The sequence below is a fragment of the Scyliorhinus canicula genome, chromosome 4, assembly GCF_902713615.1.
Source record: "Scyliorhinus canicula chromosome 4, sScyCan1.1, whole genome shotgun sequence".
Lineage (NCBI taxonomy): Eukaryota > Metazoa > Chordata > Chondrichthyes > Carcharhiniformes > Scyliorhinidae > Scyliorhinus > Scyliorhinus canicula.
Genome location: NC_052149.1, coordinates 165,350,949 through 165,363,582, shown reverse-complemented (window position 1 = coordinate 165,363,582; position 12,634 = coordinate 165,350,949). Strand labels below are relative to the sequence as shown.

General features: G+C 43.2%; 1 protein-coding gene across 1 annotated transcript in view; it reads left to right on the top strand.

Annotated features, from left to right (window-relative positions):
- The first annotated feature begins 331 nt into the window (after nt 1–331).
- LOC119965140 (vesicle transport protein SEC20-like) overlaps nt 332–12,634 on the top strand; it is a 20,067-nt gene continuing 7,764 nt past the window's right edge. Inside the window, exons 1-3 of the mRNA XM_038795478.1 lie at nt 332–479; nt 3,276–3,368; nt 5,704–5,795. Of these exons, the coding sequence (XP_038651406.1) occupies nt 396–479; nt 3,276–3,368; nt 5,704–5,795 (269 nt within the window). The 5' untranslated portion in view covers nt 332–395. The remainder of the gene's footprint in view (nt 480–3,275; nt 3,369–5,703; nt 5,796–12,634) is intronic.

Sequence of the window (12,634 nt, the reverse complement as noted above, 5' to 3'; positions counted from 1 at the left end):
TCAAGTTTGACTCTTGCTCACTTGGCTGAGCTGATCTGTGGAAGTTGGGCTTTCATGTTATTTCGTGGACTCCCTGGAAGGTCTGAGAACACAACTGGTCTGTCTGCGGCACATTTGAGAAGATGCTGATTAGTCACCCTGTTAATTACAAGAACAAACAATTAAATATTTCAAATATGTAATGTACGCCAGATTTGCAATGGGACTGATTTATAATTTTTCCCCCAGAAAAGCTGATGAGGGTCAAGTTACAGAAAGGGAGAACAGAAATGCAGCATTTCAATGAGTGCAGTGGGAGATGCTGCCTCTTGATCGCTGGTGTGTTTTGGAATAAAGCGCGTTTGTTACGCTTCGCCGCTCAACCGGCTCTCGGCCGCCGTAGTCAATGGGAAAAGATGGCGGCGACTCAGGATGTCCATGTCAGGATCTGCGCGCAGGAGATCATCAAATACGACCTGGAAATCAAGGCGTTGGTACAGGTGAAGCCGCGAATACTTCACTCGCTGTCCTACTACACAATAAAAACAATTAGATCTGGACAAAAGCGGCATTGAAATAGGCGTGTGCGCGGGAGGCAGGTTGTATTTGTATACATTCAAACCACAGGATATATGGGTATATATATGTATATATAAACACGCAATTATAGCCTTGAAACTACCTGTTTAGAGATGGGCGTGTGTGTAAGCTGATAAATATTTGTGACTGGGCATATGCACATTTCAACCAACCAAATTGAGGATAACTGTTCTAGCTGCTTAATCACTGGGCAGAATCATTCTAATTCTATAAGGAACAGACACTGGGACTGAAAGGGGAGGGAGGATTAAAATTAACCAGAACATACAATTTATCTTGTTGAGTCACATTACCACCTCTCTGTTGACTACCCGCTCATGGCACGCACTCACCCTGGAGGTTCCCCCAATCAATCTTGCACAGGCTGAGCTACAAATACAGGACAAAAGGAATCCCTTAAAAGACATGGAACAAAATCAAAATATGGGACTGTTGGTTACTCTGTGTAAGCATAACAAAATGATGTAAACCACATCAGCGTAACATTTACAACATCATGTCACGCTTTCTCCCTTTGAAGCATTTTTATGAAATGATGCTTTTTGTACCTTTGGCGTGCCCCAGAAGTTGAGTTACTTTGTTTTTCTAGGCTAGTTTTAACAATTGTTTAAACATGGAAAAATCTTTGGTTCAAACCAAAGGCTGAGAGTGATCACACTTATAATTAACCTCCAACTATTTTGTTGTATAATTGACCTCCAAGCAGAATGATATAGGTCTGAATGATAAATGCTGCAGCCATTTAGCAAATAATTAGATACTGCAATAAAAGTAGGTTTAGGGCTGTTCTGGATGAAGGAATTAAAATTGACTGAATAGCCTTCTTTATGAGTATATGGAGATGGGCTGAAGTTATATTTAAGGTTTGTATGTGTGGATTTAGTTGGGGGTAGCAGTTGCAGATGATCTTCAAGTAGGTTTTTTTGAGGTGCCTTTTTTTTTTGATTTGTTGGGAAGACTTTTTTAACCAATTAAGTCTGATTTTCTGAAAGTGATGTGCATTTTCTTAGATCCATCATAAGTGAGTTGAGTTTGCATTAAGGAGCTCAACCTACCCAACCCTTGCTTCAGTGTTGGACAGGAACAGGTTATCCTAATTGGGCAGTCTGCTTAAAAAACAGACACCAAGATGCAGACATGCACATCGAGCCTCTACTTGACTTGAACAGCTTTCTCGCTGCTGGTTGAAAGAATGCAACAATGAATATAACCTTAGGAAATGGAAGAAGGAGACCAGAACTGACCCTTGTACCACACTTGCACACCTATGATGAGCTTATGCAATGTTGAAGGAAAGAGTTCTAGAACTATTCCCAAATTTGTAACACATTTTCACCTGAAGTATGTTCTGCAAATCATTTCGGGAGGGAGAAAGAATCAGGAATGTGTTCGTAATGGCAATAGATTAGGATTTGTGGAGGAACAAGATGGATTAGGTGTCCATGTACACGTATTAGTAAAAGCTATTAGACCAAATAATTGGAATATTGGAATAGTCTCAAAGGGTTATCAAAAAAAAATCAATCAAGGGGGGAATGGGGGCTGCTGGAGTAAATCTGTAGTTCTAAATGACTGCACCTGCTCAGTCAGTTGAAAATTCAAGACTTTGGGTGCAATTATATTTTTATTAAGTAAAGAACATGAATCAAGGATGGGCATGGTGGTGCAGTCATTAACACTTGCTGCCTCACAGCTTCAGGGACCCAGGTTCAATCCAACCTCGGGTGACTGTGGAGTTTGCACTTTCTCCCCATGTCTGCGTGGGTTTCCTAAGGATACTCCGGTTTCCTCCCACAGGCCAAAGATGTGCACGTTAGGTGGATTGGCCATGCTAAATTGCCCCATAGTGTCCAAAAGGTGGGGTTACTGGGTTCTGGGGATAGGGTGGAGGTGTGGGCTTACATTGGGTGCTCTTTCTAAGGACTAGTGCAGACTTGATGGCTGAATGGCCTCCTTCTGCACTGTAAATACTAGGACTCTATGGAAGTTCTGATTGGCCCAGAATTGTTCCAATGTTCTTTGTCCTAAAGGATGAAAGCAGCAGTGAAAAATAGTCATACCTGTCGGGAGAAACTTTCAGTGGCATTCTCAAAACAAGATGATGTCACAGTCCTATACAGTCTACCTCTCTTACATGACATAAGTTATTGGGCCACATTACAACGGACATCAAAATAACTTGAAAATCAGTGGTGAAACGTTTTGTATTTCTGCTAGCTTTAAAGCAACAAAGGACCACAGAGTCTCTATACTTCACCATTTAAATTAATTCAGTTAAAGTAATTTTCAATCCTGCCAACTAAAGAATGATCCAGGCTTTAATGGAAAATTTACTGCAAACAGTTGAAAGTTCTTGTTCTCTTGCCTCCAAAGCTTTACCATAATGATGCATGATAAAATGAAACATTCATTAAATTGTACGGATTTCAGTTAGATACACCTAAAATATTAAACATCATTCTCTCTCAGAGGCTGATCAAACTGCAGAATTTTCATTTTTATATTAGTTTTGATTAATTTGCATATATTTAAAAAATCATCTATTTCATTCTCATTAGATAATTGCAAAAAAGATTATAACGTGATTTTAATCCACAACTGGATAAGAATCCCTCATGGGACACATCTATAAACTGTTAAACCCAGTGCTTGAGTTCAAAGAGCTGGATTGTGAACACCTGTTGATTTCCCTGCAGGATATCAGAGACAGTCCTGGACCCTTGAGTTTACTCACCGAATTCAATGCTAAAGTGAAAGAAATGTTTCAGCAACTTCGACTTCGAATACAGGTGAGTGAGGACCCGAGTGGTTATTGAATACATTTTTCTACTTGAATAGTGTCTAACAAGGCATATGAATATATTAAATTTAAACTAGGCATGTTACCAATTATTCTCGATATCATATAATTTGGTGCATTTCGGACACTGTCCTGAATAAGTAATATGTTTTGACACCTAATATTTATTGGCTATTTTTAGTCCAAAGCAGAGGTATAGTCATATTTGTCTTCGTCTAAGATGCTGTATTTTGGAATTTCTTTTGACCAGTATCTAAGAATAGAAATATGTAAACTGTGGAATTAAATTTTTCTAATATATATCACCACCGTTCTATATCAATTCTAGCTGCTAAAAATGAAAACAAGGAAATTCTTGGATTTTTTTTCTTGAGGTTTGTTGCTCCAGCTCTGTTCCTTTTCAGCTTCATTTGAAGGTGGAGTGTCAACAACCTTCTGGTATCTCACACATGATGTTTTATGAGTGTGGTGGATGATCTATCATGGGTATGGTGGCACAGGGAGTATGGGCAGACAGTTCAACCATCAGGAACATCCAGACCAAACCTGATTCTGTTGATACCCACAACAGCATCAGCAATTTGTGTTTGTAAAACACCTTTTAAGATAGCAAACATCCCAGAATATCTCACCAAAGTGCAAACAGTCCCAAAAGACTTCATCAAAGTGCAAACAGACCATGAGCAGTAATAGGAGAATTTAAGGAGGCAGCTTTGAAGGGAGAGACTTTGAGGAGACATTTGAAGGTAAGGTAATATTGAAAATTTGGATCTACCTTGGATACATCCATATTATTGGTTCAGTAGTGTTAGTCACTCTCAGCCTGAGTGCCTCCCATTTATGGGAATTATCACCCACTGCTCCATGTATTTGCGCAAGATGAGGACTCTGGGGTGCAACAGCCACATTTGCTTTTGAGGGAACTTTATATTCTACACGTGTACATCTTTAATCGCTCTGAAGTTAGTACTATGTAAGGCACCATTTATTTGAAGCACATGTTTTATTTCACAGCTATTAAACATATATGGTAATGAGAATGATAAGTTAAGGGGACAGTGGTGTTGTTGGTTTGTTTAATCTGATCTTAAACTGAGTATGCAGCTCAAACTCCATGTTTAACGTGAGGCTGTTCATTTCCTGCATTCTTTGGGGAGTACCTCATTTTCATTCATAGAATTTTTATAGAATTTACAATGCAGAAGGAGGCCATTCGTCCCATTGAGTCTGCACTGGCTCTTGGAAAGAGCACCCTACTCAAGCCCCTACTTCCACCCTATCCCCATAACCCAGAAACCCCACCTAACACTAAGGGGCAATTTATCATGGCCAATCCACCTAACCTGCACATCTTTGGACTGTGGGAGGAAACCGGATCACCCGGAGGAAACCCACGCACACACGGGGAGAACGTGCAGACTCCACACAGACAGTGACCCAGCGGGGAATCGAACCTAGGACCCTGGCGCTGTGAAGCATTTGTGCTATCCACAATGCTACCGTGCTGCCCAAATTCAATCTCTTTAGCTTTGCTAATGCAATAGCACTACCACTTGTAAGGAGATAATTGAAATATGGGATATTTTCCCATCTTTGATAACCTAGCAATTTATAAACATAGAACAAAAAAAGTCCCTTCAGCATGTTTTCATTGACTGCGTGCAGTTCATTCTATTATGGACTCTGCATGTTCAATTTTAGCTCCTGAAGGAAAGTTCTCTGAACCCCATCTGGTAAATAAAAGAAATGGCAAAATATTCATTTCACATTAATTTGTCACTGTCTAGTAAGTCACTTTTTAACTAGGCACAAATCTTGACAATGCGGGGGAACAAATTTGATGGACTAAATGACCTGTTCTTAAAATTTAGAATTTTCACAAAAGTGAATCATTTTACGGAGAAGAAATGGTCAAGAAACTGAGATTTTAAAAATCTTAATTTTCAGAAGACCGGAAAGGAAAAATGAATAGCAAGCTATGTTGAGACTGCATCCTTTGATTAAAGAAATGCTATCAGCACATTTCAGGGAAGTTGACTTTTCAGCACTCTGCTAGGTAATATATAACCACACACAAGACTTAACAAAATCTGACGAGATTCATTTTATCTTTTAGTCCAGGTATTGGGTTTGTTTGGGTTTCCTCACTTATTTTGCCTGTGCTGATAGGCGAGGGACTGAGAAGAGAGAAGAAAGCTTTGTAAAATAAAGTTATACACTCTTTAGCAATACAGAGTTAGATTTTCTGGCTTTTGGTGAAACTTGTTTTTTTGAGTGATCTCTTTTTGTATGAATGCTGACATACTTTTCTGATTTTTCTGAAGGATCTAGAACAGATGGCAAAAGAACAAGACAAAGAATCTGATAAACAAATTCTACTGGCCGAAGTGGAGAATCATCGCAAGCAGATGCTCAGGTTAATGATGGTTGGGGTGGAAGTCTGATAATTTTAGTTTCAAAAATTTACGTGTTATGGATTATGCATATTTATTGTGCTTGCGATGATTTTGTTTTAGAAAAAGGTTACAACGGTCAAAATGATAACAAACAGGCCATCATCCCTGTCATCCTTGTCTACTTTAGGAGTCCGATTACGGTGTAATTTCTTCCTCAATTTGCTTCAAATGCTCTTATCAAATGGAGTTATTTTGTAATAATTCGATAACATTATATGGCACAATGTCACAATGTATGTTCTATGTTGACACGCTACAGGTACTATGGTATCAGAATATTTATAACATATTTTAAAAAGTGAAATTTGACATAATATCTGAAAATTACAATCTCCAAATTACGGGGTGTTAATAAAATAGTGATTTAAAAAAATATATTTTTCATTCTCCTTTTTCATTTTCTCCCAAATTTACACCCAACAATAAATAATCAGTAACGAATGCAATATCAATCCCCATATCAATACCAACGATCCCATCCTCCCACCAAACCCCAGACATTAGCCAGCATCACTGTTAACACATACAGTCTCTCTCTCTCTCTCTCTCTCTCTCTCTCTCCTCTCTCTCTCTCTCTCTCTCTCTCTCTCTCTCTCCTCTCTCTCTCTCTCTCTCTCTCTCCCCCTCCCCCCCCGGGCCCCTGTAATGTTCGATGTAATCCAGTTCTCGAAAATGAATTGCAGAACCCCTCCATCCTTCCAGTTCTGATTTGATCTTTTTAAGCGTCAGGAATTCCAGCAGGTCCCCCCGCCACGCCAGGGCACAGGGTGGAGAGGTTGATCTCCACCCTAACAGGGTGCGCCTTCAGGCGATCAACAAGGCGAAGACTACAACATCTGCCTCCGTGCCTGTTTCAAACCCAGCTGGTCCGACACCCCGAATATGGCCTCCCGAGGGCCCGGGTCCAGTTTCACATGCACCGCTTTGGAGTTTACCCTAAACACCGTCCAGTAATCCTCCAGCTTTGGACGGGGCCAAAACATATGAACGTGGTTTGCGGGCCCCACCCGCAACGTTCACACACATCCTCTACCCCCTGAAAGAGCTGTCTCATCCTTGCCCCTGTAAGGTGCTCCGTGTACACCACCTTCAGCTGTATCAGCCCCAACCTCGCACACGAGGTGGAGGCATTCACCCTCCGGAGCACCTCACACCAGAACCCCTCCTCCATACCCTCTCCCAACTCTTCCTCCCACTTCGCCTTGATCCCTTCGAACGGCACCTTCTCCTCCTCCAAAATAGCCCCATAAACCGGCGATATGGTTCCCCTGTCGTCAGCACCTCCTCCAGCAAATTGTGATTTATTATTTCTCGACTGTCAGTTGGACAGTGAACGTGCAGCTTGTATGTCTTTGTTCCTTCCACTATGTCGCAACCAAAGCTTAGCTGTGCAAGCCTCGCTGCAGTCTCTTGTTGCTCCAGCTTGTTGGTGTATCATAGCCGTGGGTACATTTTCTGCCCTTTATGTACTCACTTTTTAAGTACTATTGCCTTTAGAATGTTATTTCTATTTAAAGCCTATAAATTATTGACTTGTGCCTTCAATCTTGAACAACAAGTTCTAACAAATGTTTCCTATAGCAAAATCAATATGAAAACTGCATCCCCATTAGCTCCTAGGGTACTTTCTATTAAGTTAATTCTCAAAATAACATGTTTTGAATCAGGTTTTTAATTCTGGACATATTACTGTCTTAAAGTTTAATAACTTCAAAGTGCATGGTGGTGTCCTGTTAAGAGTATTTGGATGTTGAAGAGGTCTACAACAGGGATTAAAAGCCCAATGATTTTGAATGGCTGAATTGTGCTGGGTGAACTATGAACTTATTTTTTCCCTGCCAACGGTTTGGTTATTACCAGTTCTTACTTGTCTTAAATTACCATTTATTTGAGAAACAAAATAAGAAATGCTGACTTAAGCCAGTTGAATGTTGATTGAAATTGAGCCCCATGCACTGCCAGTTTAATTCTAAAACATACCAAAGGATAGTCTGATTGCAACTGGCAATTCTGTTGTTAAGAAAGTAATGATGTTACCTGTTGTGACATTGCTCTGCCTATCTCTGTTTTTGATGGCATCATATTCTTGGGATAGGAGTGGAAGAGCAGCAAAGACTGGGCAGATTTCAGCTTGTTGTATCTGAATTTTGTGGAGGATATTGTGTAAAGAAAGAAAATCCAGAAGCTATTAGTCAGTATGGCTATAAGATCATGCACATACTTTAAAGCATAAATCATTAGCAGAACCCATCAACTGTTAAATGTTCATTTTTAAAGTATTTAAAGTATTACTCTAGTTATAGTGGTGGAAGAATGCTGGATTGGTTTCATAATGGATCATTTTTGTAATGAAATTTTGACATAGCAGGTTAAGATAGACATTTCGCCTGGCCCAAAACGAAATGAAAATCACTTATTGTCACAAGTAGGCTTCAAATGAAGTTACTGTGAAAAGCCCCTAGTCGCCACATTCCGGCGCCTGTTCGGGGAGGCTGATACGGGAATCGAACCGTGCTGTTGGCCTTGGTCTGCTTTCAAAGCCAGCAATTTAGCCCTGTGCTAAACAGCCCCTTTACAGTGCAGAAGGAGGCCATTTGGCCCATCGAGTCTGCACCGGCTCTTGGAAAGAGCACCCTACCCCCTACCCAAGGTCAACACCTCCACCCTATCCCCATAACTCAGTAACCCCACCCAACACTAAGGGCAATTTTGGACACTAAGGGCAATTTATCATGTCCAATCCACCTAACCCACACATCTTTGGACTGTGGGAGGAAACCGGAGCACCCGGAGGAAACCCACGCACACACGGGGAGGATGTGCAGACTCCGCACAGACAGTGACCCAAGCCGGCAATCGAACCTGGGACCCTGGAGCTGTGAAGCGATTGTGCTATCCACAATGCTACCGTGCTGCCCATATGGTTGGATGTCTTCTGAATTGCTGCGCTCTTCTGCCTTCCATAAACCAGCTGTTTTGCATCTTGCTATTCTCTTGTTCTGTACTATTCTACCAGTATTTGTTTTAACTGTCTACCATACACTAATACACAAGGTATACTTACTTGGAAGCAAGTCAGTAGCAACAGGGAAAGGAGAAACCAGTAACAGGTGGTTAGGAATATTCACATACTCACACACACATTTCCCCCACCTTACTGTAAGTGGGGCACATCCTGACAATCCATATTATATGTATGGTCACATGATCCAGCATCACCAGCTAGAAATTACGGTTTTAGTTACTGTACTTTCAAGAAATGGAACAAACACAAGAGTAAGAACAAACCGGAACATCATAATAGATAAATAACCAACACCCCAACCTCCTACCATTCCTCTCCTCCCGTCCTGATTCCCCATTTTAGCCGTCAGCAATGCCCCTAAACCTGTATCCCTGCAGGAGGCCGCCTCCAACCACCCCACGCCAGCCCCTCCCCCACTTCCTCACTATTGCAATGTTTGCTTCCCAATAGTAATTCATTATGTTTGGCAAGGCCAACCCGCATCCCCCTTGTCCCTGTTCCAACAGCACGGGGCGTTTTCCCCACCCGCGCACACCCCGAGATCAAAGTATTGACTTTCTTAATGATTGATTTTGGGAATAAGATCGGGAGGTTCTGAAAGACAAAAAGAGCCTCGGCAGCACCGTTATTTTCACTGTCTGCACCCGCCCTGACAGCGACATCAGCAACACATCCCACCTCTTAAAATCCCCCCTCATCTTTTCCACCAACCACGCCAAATTCAACTTGTGCAGCTGCTCCCATCCCTGCGCCACCTGGATACTTAAATATCTGAAACTCGCTCCCACCAGCTTGAACAACAGCACTCTCAACCTCCTCTCCTACCCCCTGGCCTCGATCGGAACACCTCACTCTTCCCCATGTTTAGCCTATATCCGGAAAACTGGCCAAACTCCTCCCTGAATACTCATAATTTCCCGATACCTCCCACTGGTATCGTCAGCAAGTCGTCCTCATACAGCGAGACCCTGTGCTCAATGCCCCCCCTTCACACAATCCCTCTCCAGCTCCTTGACGCTCTAAGCGCCATTGCTAATGGCTCTATTGCCAAGGCAAAAAGTAACGGGGATAGTGGGCACTCCTGCCTTGTCCCACGTGTAGCCCGAAGTACTCTGAGCTCACTCGATTTGTCCCCACACTATACAACAATTGGACACAGTCCACAAAGCCCTGCCCGAATTTGAACCGTCCTAACACATCCCACAACTATTTCCACACCACCCAATCAAAAGCTTTCTCTGCATCCATTGCCACTGCCACCTCTGCGTCCTGTCCCTCCGGGCGCCGACAGTTGCCTCCCCTTTACAACCCCGCCTGATCTTTCCCTAACACCCCCAGCACACAGTCCTCTATTCGTGAGGCCAGGATCTTTGCCAGCAATTTAGCGTCCACATTTAATAGCGATAGCGGGTGGTAGGATCCACACTGCTCCGGATCTTTGTCCTTCTTTAGTATTCGGGACATGGATGCCTGCCTCACCTTATATGCGCGCACCAACAGGCGCCCCAGGTGCCCCCAAACTTCTTACAAAATTCAACAGGAAACCCACCCGGGCCCGGGGCCTTCCATCCCTGCATCGCCCCCAGGCCCTCCATCACCTCTACCAGTCCAATGGGAGCCCCCCCAGCCCTTCCATCATGTCGTCATCCACCTTGGGGAACTCTAACCTATCCAGGAACCACCCTATTCACCCCCTGCAGGTCCAGTATCACTCTTTCCCTCTCGTCCTTCACCCTTCCAATCTCCCTCACCGCCTCTTGCTTCCTGAGTTGGTGGGCTAGCATCCTACTAGCCTTCTCCCCGTACTCGTACACTGCCCCCCTGGCCTTCCGCAACTACCCCACTGCATTCCCCATGGACACTAGCCCAAACTCCATCTGAAGCTTCTGCCGCACCTTCAGCAATTCCTCAAGGGCGTCCAAACCCCTGTCCACCTGCAGAATTGTGTCCACCAACCTTGTCACCTCTGCTCACTTCACCACCTTCTGTCTATGAGCCCGGATCGATATGAGCTCCCCCCCCCCCAACTGCTGCCTTGAGTGCCTCCCACAGCATGATGGCTGAGACTTCACCTGTATCGTTCAGTTCCACATTTTCCCGGATGACGCCCCTCACCCGGTCACACACCACCCCGTCTGCTAACAACCCTACATCCAGTCTCCACTGTGGGCGCTCCCCCTCCACCCCCTGCTCCACTTGCAGCTTTACCCAGAGCGCCGCATGATCTGAACCCCCTCCACACCCCCCCCTAATAATCAAAGACTTGCCCTACCCACCCTTTCCTTAGCCTTGTCTGATCCCCGATTTTCAAGTGTGTTTCTTGCAAAAAGGCCACTTCCATCTTGCTCCTCAAGTGCACGAACACATGTGACCATTTGATTGGCATATTTAGCCCTCTCTCATTCCACGTGACCAACCTTGTTTGGGGGCACCATTCTCAGATGCCCACCATCACCACTCCTTTTCTTGTTGAGTCACAGCAGCCTCACCTTTGTCAGCAGCCCCTGCTCCCCTGAGTAAAACAAAAACCCCATCTCCCTCCTCTACGCTAACCACCTGGCCACCCCCCACTGCACTTCCGTTAAATAGCACACCCAGCTAGCCTGGCTGTCCCTGCCCAAGGCGCCTGAGCTTCCTACCCCTCACTGATCTCTTCCCCCCCCCCCCCCCCCACCTCTATAACACAAACCACAATGAAACAAGAAAAAAGGTGCACTCGCCCTCCACGCTCCTCACATCCCGCCACCAAACTCAACAAAACATCTGAAATGAGACAAGTTTTCCAACAACCAACAAACGAGAAAAAAAGACAGAAGAAGCAAACATCTCCTCGCTCTACCTCCACCGTTCAATGTCTTTCTGCTGCCAGTCCATTGTCTCTTTAAAAACTCAGTCTGCTTCAGCCGAGTGGCCTAATTCTGTTCCTATGTCTTATGGTTTTATGGCACCTAGAAACAGGAGTAAATCATCGAGTGCCTCGAGCCAGATTCATGCCGTACATTAAGATCATGATCCATGACCTAACTCCATAAACCTTCTTTACCCAGTATTCCTTAATACCTGTTGTTTAACACAAAATTATTAATCTCAAATTTAAACGGAGAAAATTAATAATCACTGCTACCAGAGGGCTTCATTTAACTCCCACTTAAATCCTTTTTATTCATTCGAACCATGAAGTCTTCCCTACCTGCTCACCTTTTTTTTAGGCATTTCTTCTGTCTTTAAAATGACTTAATTCTTAAACACAAAGGCTATTCTCATGCTATACCATTTCCCATGTCTTTCATTTAGACCATGTAACCTAGTTAGTTCTCAGTCCTGACTGTCTTGCAGCCTTGTCTCAACAATGATTAATGTCCTGCAATCTAAGTTGAATTTGCAATAGCATTTTGAAAGATTTGTTCCGTATACTCCCAAGTGTTTATATGAAGAACACTTGTTTGAGCCGTACACCCTAATCAGTCCTTCAGCTCCCTTGTTTCACCCAAACGTTTCTTATTTCATGGCTTTTTGCTTTTATTTCTTATTTCTTCCTTGGTTTAATTAGTCTTTATCTTTTAATCTTCATCTTGCTTCACCTAAAGTGCAATTTATGACCGTTATTCTGCTTCCTTTTTGCTTATTTTTAAACTATTATTGATACTAACCTACCCTTCTCAGAACTTCTCTCCTCCCCTTCTTCACCCCTTTTTACTAATTTAAAGTCCTTGTAACTGTTGTCCCAGGACCATGATCGCACCCTGATACAGGCGGAGCTGCTTCTATAATACA